The sequence below is a fragment of the Orycteropus afer genome, unplaced genomic scaffold (genome assembly GCF_000298275.1).
Source record: "Orycteropus afer afer isolate SDZICR_OR568_19922 unplaced genomic scaffold, OryAfe1.0 scaffold00497, whole genome shotgun sequence".
NCBI lineage: Eukaryota > Metazoa > Chordata > Mammalia > Tubulidentata > Orycteropodidae > Orycteropus > Orycteropus afer.
Genome location: NW_006922084.1, coordinates 329,098 through 340,327, shown reverse-complemented (window position 1 = coordinate 340,327; position 11,230 = coordinate 329,098). Strand labels below are relative to the sequence as shown.

General features: G+C 43.8%; 1 protein-coding gene across 1 annotated transcript in view; it reads left to right on the top strand.

Annotated features, from left to right (window-relative positions):
• The window catches only part of SEL1L3 (SEL1L family member 3), a 253,483-nt gene extending 248,750 nt beyond the window's left edge, over nt 1-4,733 (top strand). Inside the window, exon 24 of the mRNA XM_007955282.1 lies at nt 4,594-4,733. Within this exon, the coding sequence (XP_007953473.1) occupies nt 4,594-4,733 (140 nt within the window). The remainder of the gene's footprint in view (nt 1-4,593) is intronic.
• The last annotated feature ends 6,497 nt before the right edge of the window (nt 4,734-11,230 follow it).

Below are 11,230 nucleotides of genomic sequence, written 5' to 3'. Positions count from 1 at the left end.
ACCTGCACCACCAGAGGTGCCATCTCATTGAAAAAATGAAATGAAACTCAGTGCTGTCGTGTCGATTTGACTAATAACGACCCCTCTGGGTTTCCGAAGCAGTATCTCTATGGACTTAGATTGCCCAATCTTCCTTACTAACCCAGTATATTCCCTCATGTTCACTCTTTTATGCCCCCATCTTATCAGCTGGCAAGCAGATGTTTTCCCTACAGAGGTCAGCAAACTTTTTCTGTAAAAGGCTAGAAAATGATCTTTGATTACTGATATTCTCCTTTAGTATGAAAGCAGCCGTGGACCATATGTTAAAAAATAATAAATAGACATGGCTGGTTTCCAATACAACATTTCTCTGCACACTAAAATTTGAATTTCATATATTTTTCACATGCTATGAAATGTTATTCTTCCTTTGATTTTGGTTGAACTGTTAAAAAATGTCAAAACCATTCTTGGCTCACGGGCCATACAAAAGTAGACTGCAGGCTCCATTTGGCCCAGGGACTACAACCCCTGTCTCCGCCACTCCAGGACAGTGCTTGATTATTCTCATGACTGTGCAGAAAATGGTCACCCAAGCAGCAAGTAATCCCAAAACCACTTCTATTGGATTGTAGAATGTACTCTGTAATTTTTAAACACTTATTTTTTGGTTACCTTGATTCTACCCTAGTAATAAAAATAGCAGACATTCCAGGTGAGCGAGACAAAGAGGCCCCTTTAAAATGATGATGAGCTGTGTGGGGCTTGTCCAGTGGTTGCAGACTCCCCAGTAGAAGGGGGAGAATGCTCACACGGATGATAAACTGGAGAGACAGTGAGCATGTTTGTGCTGCTCTTATGGGAAGATTCAAATACGGGCAGTGCGAATCGTGCATTCTTTCTACACTATTTTTAAAATCAGAAAACTGCTGATTTACTGTGCTCCCATGGATTTAAACACTTCCTGGGCTTGAAAAGGAAAAATATGTGCCCCTTAGTCCTTGATTGGGAGCTCTGGTGGTGTAGTGCCTAAGGCATTTGACTGCTAACCAAATGGCTTGTGGTTCAAACCCCCCAGCCACTCCTTGGAAGGAAGATTGGGCAATCTCCTCTGTAGAGATACTGCCTCAGAAACCTAAGTAGGGGTCGCTATGAGTTGGATCAACTCAATTAACTTCCTCAGAGGTCATTGGAAATAAAAATCTTATAGCCAAAAGGGTTTTTGCACACCATCTAATCCAGACAACTCATTGATGGGGAATGGAGGCTGCTGTAGGAGATTCTGCCATTCAGTGTTTATTCCAAGGTCACCTGTTTGTCAGTGGCAAACATGAGCCTTGCCCAGGGCCAGATCTTGTGATGCCAATAAAATGGTTCTGTACTGCAACCCTGGCCTTGTCTTCCCTGCTGTGGTTAGATCATCTGCCACCTGGTGGCTTAATGGCCCTAGAGACTCACATCACTGGACAACACTTCGTCTGCCCCATTCTTTCAGAGAGGTCTTCTGGATCTGTAAGATCTGTAGGCATCAGAGGAGGACCAAGAAAACATTCCTCCTGGTATCCAGAGAAGCCATTCCTGAATGGGACCCATTCCTGAATGCCCCAAAATGACCCCTTGGAGATGACCATATAGGTACTTGGTGATGAAACTCTTGAAGGGTTTTATCTAGGAGTCAGATTGTCAAGATGTGATGGCGTCTTCTGCAAGTTGATACATTTCATGTTAGATACTTGGGAACCTTTTGCAATGGTCCCATCTACTGAAAATTTTCTAAAACTAAAATTTTTCTGAGCTAAATTAAAACCACCGCTTAAAGACAAGGTAACAGTTGTTTTGTACAGACTAGGCCACTGCCCAAGCCACACATCACAGAACCCTGCAGATTACTCTGCATTTTACTAATGAAGCAACTAAAGCTCAAAGGAGGTAAATAACCTGCCCAAGATCCCCCAGATGGTAAATGTCAGAGCTGTTGGATGCTGACTTCAAAGTCATAGGCTCCGTACCAAACCAAGCCAGCTGTTAAGTTGTATCAGTTCTGGACTGATGGGACTGTGTTTGTTTCTGGGTTGCCCAAAGTCCTCTTTTAGGCCCCAGTAATCTGAAAAGAGGCCTTGGGTGGTGCAAACATTGAACATGCTCAGCTGCTAGCCAAAAGTTTGGAGGTTCAGTTCTACACAGAGGCACCCCAGAAGAAAGGCCTGGCAATCTACTTTACAAAAAAATCAGCCCTTGAAATCCTGAGGAAGCCCAGTCCCCTCTGACACTCATGGGGTTGCCATGAGTTGGAATCAACAACAACTGTTTTGGTTTGACTTGGAGCCTATTTAAACAGCGGTCTTTGAAGTCAGAAAGTGCAAGCATCCCACAAGCTCTGACATTTACCATCTGGGGGATCTCGGGCAAGTTACTTACCTCCTTTGAGCCGTAGTTTCTTCATCTGTGAAATGGGGAGTAATTTGCAGGGTTTTGTGATGTGTGGCTAGTGCGGTGGCTGCCGTAGTTTGTGAAAACAGCTGGTAGCTTGCCTTTAAGTGGTGGCTTTAATTAAGCTCAGAAAAACTTTCAGTCTTAGAAAATTGTCAGTAGATGGGGTCACTGTGAAAAGTTCCCAAATGTATCAATTTTCAGAAGATACTACCACGTGTTGACAATCTGACTCCCAGATAAAACCTTTCCAGAGTTTCATCACCAAGTACCCATGGTCATCTCCAACGTCTGCTGATCCCCTGTGTGTCACAGTGGAACTGTGTTCTCTGGGGTTTTTCAGCGGCTGATGTTTTGGAAGTAGATAGATGGCCAGGCCTTTCTTCTGAGGTGCCTCTGAGTAGACTTGAACATCTAACCTTTGGTTAGCACCTGAGCGTGTTAATCATCGCACCACTCCTTCCATAGGCTGTTATTGTTATGTGCCGTTGAGTCAGCCCCGACTCATAGTGACCCTTCCTTGGGTTTCCAAGATGGTATCACTACGAAAGTAGATTAACCAACCTTCCTTCCAAGGAGTGGCTGGTGGGTTTGAACCACTGGCCTTCGGGTTAGCAGTGAAGTGCCTTAGACACTATGCTACTGGGACCTAAAAGAGAACTTCAGGCATCCCAGAAACAAATATACCTCTTCCATCAATCCTGTGAGCCACGCACCAGAAATTAATACATCTTAACACATTTCCATGGTAAACCAGGTCACTAGTGTTAATAGGTAACATTTCTGGAGTACCAGCTAGCATGAGACACTGTGCTTAGTATGTTATGTGTATTAACTCATTTGATCCTTATAATAACTCAAAGAGATGCAATACCTTTATTTTCCCCATTATTTAGGCAGAAGGAGGGTAACTTGCTCAAGGTCACACAACTGTTAGGGAGCAGGACATGTAGTTTTCGGAGCCTACAGTCTCAACCAGGACACTTCCTAGTCTCCGTACCTACAGCAGGGGTCATTGACCTTTAGGACTAGATCATTCTTTGTTTCAAGGACTGTCCTGTGCATTGTAGGATGTCTAGCAGCATCCCTGGCCTCTAATCTGTAGGACCCCTTTTCCCCTCCCCCACAGTTGTGACAACTGAAAAAATGTCTCAAGACATTACCAACTGTCCCCTGAGGGTCAAAATCACCCCAGTTGAAAACCACTGACATAAAGTGCAAAACTTTATAACTCACTGAACTCACTGCCATCGAGTCAGTTCCAACTCATAGCGACCCCTCCTTGGGTTTCTGAGGCGGTATCTCTATGGAAATAGATTTCCCAGTTTTCCTCCTGAGGAGTGGTGGGTGGGTGTGAACCACTAGCCTTCTGGTTAGCAGTCAAGTGTTGTAAGTCTCCATAAATGTTTTGGTAGTTTAACTTTCTTACTAAAGGTAGATTGATTAGTAAACCTACTAATTATGTTTTCCAGACTTTTACACACGTTCATTTAAATCATTTAAACTAAATTTGGTGCATCATCTAAATGGAATAAGAGCATGAGGAAAACCAGTACTTCTTTCTAGTTGATTGATACAGTGTATAGCTTGCATTGCATCAGCACCTTGGGAGGGGAAAAAAAAAAAAAAAGATACGACCACAGCCCACAGATCAGAAGAGGTTTTTAGTTTTTGTTTTTAATTAAAATATTTAGCTGGTAGGTCCCTGGGTGCAAAGCAAATGGTTTGTGCTCAGCTGATAACCAAAAGGTTGGTGGTTTGAACTGACCCCCTGGCACCATGCAGGAAATAGGCCTGGCAATCTACTTCTTTAAAGATTACAGCCAAGAAAACCCTATGGACAAGTTCTTTTCTGTAACACATGGGCTCTCCTAAGTCACAACTCAACCACAAAACATTTAGCAGTAAGTCACCACAAAAATGCAGTAACTTACGGGTTCACAGGCTGTAAGATCATGAGAGATCCTAGAACACTGCACGTCTATTCCAACCTGCCATTTTACAGAAGGGGCCACGAAACCCAAAGAACCCAGAGGGTGACTCCACTATGGCCTGTCTAGTTCATCACAGAGCGACCCGTCTAGAAGCATCCTTTCTCGGCTTCTAGGATCTAGGTGTGGGAGGGTGCCCAACATGCTGTTGTGAGTATTCAGCACCTGTCTCGCACGTGTGTCTCTGCAGCCCACGGTTCTTCTCCAACACCAGCCCGGACCTCCCCAGAGCCTGCTGCTTCCACTTCAAGTCCAGCTACGACTTCAGCTGCACATGCCTTGGATCAGGGCCAGCCGACGGTCACTAATAACCCAGAGCCACGGGGGTGAACTGTACGCTCCAGGTCTCTTTAGATGAGATCCTCCCTTCATCAGCTGGTATTGGGAAGCTGGGACAGGGCATTACACTGGTAAACTCCTTAACAGGTCTTGTCTACTGGATGCAAATGTTGCACTTGGTGTCATTTTTTTCTTTAATCAAATTACAAGGAAGTACCCACAGCAGACAGTGGATATACCAAAGGTTATGAAACACATACAAGGAACATCCTGACCTTAGGGGCATGTGGGGAGCTTAACTGGGTCACGGTGAGTTCTCAGTCCTGGTGATTGTGTGTATAGGCTGTCCTAGTTTGACCTGTGACATATCCAGATCCTTATACACTGAGATGCATTTTAAAAATCTTAGTTCCTCGTTGATTCTTTTTTATTAGAGAACAGAATAATGTGGCTTGCTTGATAAGTTAGGTAATATTTTACTACATGTGTTTGCCACAGCCCTGCTTCTCCAAGCACCATGGACAGGCTTCTCTTTGACTTCCCAACTCCAGCAGTTGTAAGGCACCTGGGAAAAAAAAAAACAGGACAAGGCTGAGAATGCAGGGAAGGCCATGGCTTTGTAAATGGGTTTCCATTTTCCTCCTTGACTTTTTCTGGGGTCATAGTGCTTCTGAATCATTATTTGATGACATTGTTGGAGATTGTTTACTTTTCAATTGCAATCCTTAAAAGAACATTTTAGAAAATTCTTAGTATTTAAGTGTAGTCTTCTACTTTTCCCATTAGAATAGAACGGCAGCAATGGAATATGCCGAAAACAAGCCTTTAGCGCGTAGTCTCATCCTGCCCCGCACCCCCATGCCTGCCTGGGGCTTGCGTTTTCAGAGGTCTGAGTAGGGTGTGTGTGAGCGTGTGAATGCGTGTGCAAGTGTGAAAGAGGAAGAGAAGAAAAGCAGGTGTGTCTGTACACTGTATGCTGCTAAGGTAGTAAATAAATCAGTAATGCAATATTGTGGGTCCAAACTACTCTTTGCACTACCTTATTTACAGTAGTAAATAAAATTATTTTTATACAGTTGACTACTGGGAAGTCTCTTTTTTGGTATGTCTTCAAGACTGTTGTTATCACACAAAGTCCTAAGGTCCATGCATTCTCCTTGAAGAGACTGAAAAAAAAAAGTCCTCTTTTATGGGAGGGATTAGCGTTTGTGGATGTGACAGTGGCAGGAGGCCCCTCCCCAGGAATCCTAAGCTCAGGGTCCGGCCTCTGGTATTTGCTTAGAATCCACCGTAGTTCCGAGGTTGCTCGGTGCTGCTTGGGAGCTGCGCTTTGTATCAGCACACGGTGAGTCTGCTCTGTGGCCCCTTTCTCCTGTCTGTGTCCTGCTCTTGCTTTAGCAAAGCTGTCCTTCCTGGTTGAGAAATAACCAGACTTTGGTGTCTGACAGCCCTGGATTCAAATTCTAGCTCCACCAATTACTAGCTCAGTGACCTTGAGTTAGTCATTAACCTTCTGAGTCTCAGGCTCTGATTGTATAAAATGGGGGTCATAAAATCCACCTCTGCGCTTTCCAGGAGGCATAAATGAGATAATGTATGTCAAGCCCAAGGGCAGTGACCTGAACGTGATTAGTTATTTTATTAGAACGTCTGAAGGGCCAGATAGAGGACTTCCTGCTCTGCTTAGACTCTCTTCGAGGAGCCCTGGTGGCACAGTGGTTAAGCGCTCTGCTGCAAACTGAAAGGTCAGCAGTGTGACTCTACAAGTTGCTCTGTGCAAGAAGGATGTGGCAATCTGGTTCTGTAAAGATTTACAGCCTTGGAAACCCTTTGGGGCAGCTCTCCTCTGTTCTGTAGATGACTGTGAGTTGGAATTGACTCTACAGCAACGGGTTTGGTTTTGTTTTTCGGGTCCCTCTTTAAGGCAAACACACTATTGTCCATAAGCTCCTGGCAGCTCACAGCTACACCTCACTGGGAATCTTGCTAAGCCTCAGGGATTGGCCCACAGGACAGCCATGGCCCATGACTTGAAGCTTGGCATTTTGAGCTGGATAGTTCTTTGTTGTTCCAAGCTGCCCTGTACACTGTGGAATATTTACCAGCCTCTGTTCACTAGATTCCAATAGTGTATCCTTTTCTCCCCCAGTTGTAACAGCCAAAAATTTCTCTAGACATTGCCAATTGTCCCCTCATCCTCCACCCTTCACCTTGAGAGTGACTGAGACAGGATAAAAGGCCACGTGCCTCAGTTTGAAACAATCCTGAAGGGTCATCCCAGCTCCAGAACTCCATCTTGGTTGCAGCCTCATTGTAGTTCAACTTCTCCCTCTGCCCAGTTCTGCCTTCCTCACTTTCTTACAGGGTTTCCTGACACGGCTCGGTCAAAAACCTTCAGTGCATCTCTCCGCCTTAGAGTCTGTTTCCAGGGAACCTGGTCTAAGACACCATGGGAGACTGGTTTAGGGCCAGGATATGGACTCTCTGGCACCATCCTCATCTGAGTTGGTTAGCCGCAAACACTGCTCCACTCAAGGGGACAACAGGAAGAGCTGGAGTGGCTCCAGGGCCAAACTAATTCAAGGGAACTGGTAGACCACTTTTCAGTCCACTTAGACTGCTGGTCCCTTGGGCATTCTCAAGGCTTTATGAGCTGGGTCCAGCCCACACCTCTCAAGACTCAACCTTCCTTTTCTTTTCCCAGTTTCTGAACTCACAAAGCTGGAGTCCAAACTGGCTGCAGTGGAACCCAACCAAGTGAAGTTAACATAGGGTAGGGGGTGGAGAGGAGAAAGGGATTAGGAGGGTTGGGTACACAGCTGGCATGCAGTTACTTCTCTATTGTCCCCTCTGCCTGAGATCTTCTTAGACTAGGAGGTACAGACAGATTATGAAATAAATCCAGCGCACAGAAGTAACTCATTTGGTCCACCCAATCCTTTTACAAATTGGAATTCATTGTCAACATCTTACAATCAAGATTTATTTTACCTGTAATATGAGTTGTGGCCTTCTCCTAAAATATCTAAAGAGAAGGGGAAACTGGGCTTTCATTGCTGCTTGGCCAGAATCAACTGAGACTGAGTAGCGTCTAGGGAGGCCTGTGTTTCCAGTTGGCCCTGTTGCCCGCCATTCCCTACTGCAGGCTAACCCACTCTTCCTTTATGCAGGTAATTCATGCTTTGGAATTCCTTCTCTTCATTCTTAATCTCTTCATTTTGGCAAACATGAGCAAGATCCTCAAATTTAGTGCCTTTTTTTTTTTTTTTTTATCTAGTGCTTTATTGCGGGAGCTCTGGTAGCATAGTGGCTAAGACACTTGCCTGCTAACCAGACGGCTGGCGGTTCAAACCCACCAGCCACTCCTCGGAAGGAAGGTTGGGCAATCCTACTTCTGTAATGATACTGCCTTGAAAACCCAAGGAGGGGTCGCTATGAGTCGGGTTTGACTCGACGGCAAATAACAACAACAACAACAGTGCTTTATTGCACTATCCAAGCACCCTGATCACCCAGTTCTCCCAAGTACAAGCACACCCTGGGAACCAGTCAACTTGGGCACACAAGGAACCTCAGGACAAAGAAACACCCCCAGGCCCTCCTTATGTAACCATTGGAAAGCCTCCCACACCATTCAAGAGCTATAGGAGCTCTGAGGTTTCACTCTGTTTCAAAATCCCAATTAGGCCCAGGGCAAGGGACTCCACCAGCTAAGTAGGGCTTAGATCCCAACCCTCAGGCTCATAGTGTCAGAGGAGGCCAGGTCTGGCATCCCTTGTGACTTAAAGGTCTCCGTTTTGCAATAAAAGTTTGTTTTTTTTCCTGACTCTGGCAGGGCCTCAAAAACAAACTCACTGCCATCGAGTTGATTCGACTCATAGTGACCCCTATTTGGATTTCCAAGGCGGAATCTCTACAGAAGTAGATCGCCCAATCTTCCTTCAGAGAAGTGGCTGGTGGGTTTGAACTGCCAGCCTTCTGGTTAGCAGTCAGGTGCCTTAGGCACTACGCCACAAAAGGTGGAAGCTGGAGAGTGGTCAACTTCCTTTCCCCTCTTTGATGGAGGGAGATACCAAGATGTGCATTGTTTGGAGTCCTGATGGAGGCTCCAACAAAGCTATGAATAAAATAACAATTAAAAAAATCAATACTGTTTTTCTAATTAGAATATTAAATAAAGTTTCATTTACAATAATTACCAACCAACAAAAAACCCACTGCCATAGAGGCAATTCTGACTCATAGTGACCCCCATTAGGTTTTCAAGGCAATAAACCTTTACAGAAGCAGATTGCCCCATCTTCCTTTCACTGAGCGACTGGTGGGTTTGAACCTCTGACCTCCTCATTAGCAGTCAAATGCCTTAGGCACTGTGCCACTAGAGCTCCTTACCATAGTTACACTGTCTACTAATTAACCTAACAATGAATTTGCTACATCTTTACAAAGAAAATTTGAAAATTCTATTACAGTACATAAAAGAGTATAAATAAAGTAATACACTACGTTCATGGATTGAAGAAAAACATACACATATGCTGATTTTCCTCAAAATGATTCTATAAATTTAGTGACATTCAATCAACTTCCTGACTACAGATGGTGAGGAACTGACAAACTAATTTTAAAATTTGCATGGAAGAATAAAAGTCCATGCACAGCTAAGGAAAGTTTGAAAAATGAAGAGTAAAGGGAACTTACCTAGCAGATACTAGTTTTGTTTTTGTTTTGCCTTGGGTATTGCCCTTTTTATTTTTATTGTGATGTGGATGGAAGTTTACAGAGCAGATTCATTTTCCATCCAGCAATTCATACATATTTTGTTTCATGGCATTGACTATAATTCCCCACAATGTAACAGCTCTCTTCCCACTTCCTCCCTGTCATTACTTCTTCCCTGTGCCCTTCCTTCCTATGCATTCCTGCCCCCCATACACACCCGAACTATTTTCCTTTGAAGCACTACCCACCCTCTGTTCTTCCACGATTGATCTGATCACACCTGATGTAAATGTTCACCCTGTATGCTAGTCTATTGTTTGTCTAGAAGCCACGGGACTGAGTTCAGTTCCAGACGTGAAGGGTAATTAGGAGCCATAGTCTTAGGGGAGTCTCACCAAGTTCTATCAAACCAGTAAACCTGGTCTTTTTTTTTTTTTCTTCATGATTTTGAGTTTTGTTCCACATTGTTCTCCCACTCTGTCTAGGATCTCCTGCACTGATCCCTCTCTGAGTGTTTGACAGTGGTAACCAAGCACCATCTAGTTCTTCTGGTCTCATCGTCACATAGGCTGAGGATCACATGGTCTACTAGTCCTTGGACTAATTGTTCCCGTGCATCTTTGGTTTGATTAATTGTATCCATGCATCATCTTGGTTTTCTTAATGCTTCTTTGCTGTACATGAGGGAAGACCCAGTGTTGCATCTAGATGGCCACTTGGAAGCTTTTAAGACCCCAGTCACTACTCATCAAAGTACCTACCAGATAGTGTTATACTACAAAACCATAGTAAAAGAAACTGTGTGGTAATACAGGTATAAACATATAGTTCCAATGAAAAGAATAGAGTGAAGAAGCAGATCAGTTATAGATGGAAAGTTATGCATGATAAAATGGCATCACAGTTCAGTTGGGCTAAGAAAGGAATATTTGGTAGACAGAGTTAAGAGAACTGGCTAATCATATGTAGGAAAATAAGCCTAACACTATAAAAAACCAAACTCCTGGTCATCAAGGCGAATCTGACTCATAGTGACCCATACTGGCTTTCCAAGGCTGTAAATCTTTATGGAAGCAAACTGTCCCATCTTAATTCTGTGGAGCAGCTGGTGGGTTCAAACCACCTGCTTTTTGGGTAGTGGCCAAATGCCTTAACCCTACACACCAGAGCTCCTTGAAAGTGTATCATGTACTTTATTTTAAGAAGAAACTCAGAATGAATTAAAAACTTAGCTGTAAAAGGTAGGACTTCAAGGGTAGTCAGAGAAAATGTAGGAGAATCTTTTGCAAGTTTTGAATGAGAAAAGATTTCTTAAACAATATACAAAGAAAAAAAAGGAAGATACATTTTTTTTTCTTTAAAATGAAGGATTTTCTGTTCAAGAAGGATATCATAGACAAAGATAGGTGCCGGACTGGAAGAAAACATTTGCAATATCTGACACCATAAAGGATCAATGTCTGGAATGTACAAGAAATGTATGCTAATCCAGCACAACAAATGAATGGAGAACCCAGTGGAAAAAAATGTGCAAAACATAGTTGTTGTTAGGTGTTGTCGAGTCGGCTCCTACTCATAGCAACCCTATTTACAACAGAACATGTTGCTGTGAGGCTGGAGGCTATGCACAGTCATATTTAAAATACCAGCAGGGTCACCATGGTGGATAGGTTTCATTGGATCTTTCAGACTAAGACAGACTCGGAAGAAGGAAGGAGCTGTTCTGGTTCCCTAGTGCCACTCTGACAAGAATATACCACAAATGGGATGGCCTTAACAAACAGGAGTTTATTCTTACAATTTGGAGGCTTTAAGTCCAAGTTCAA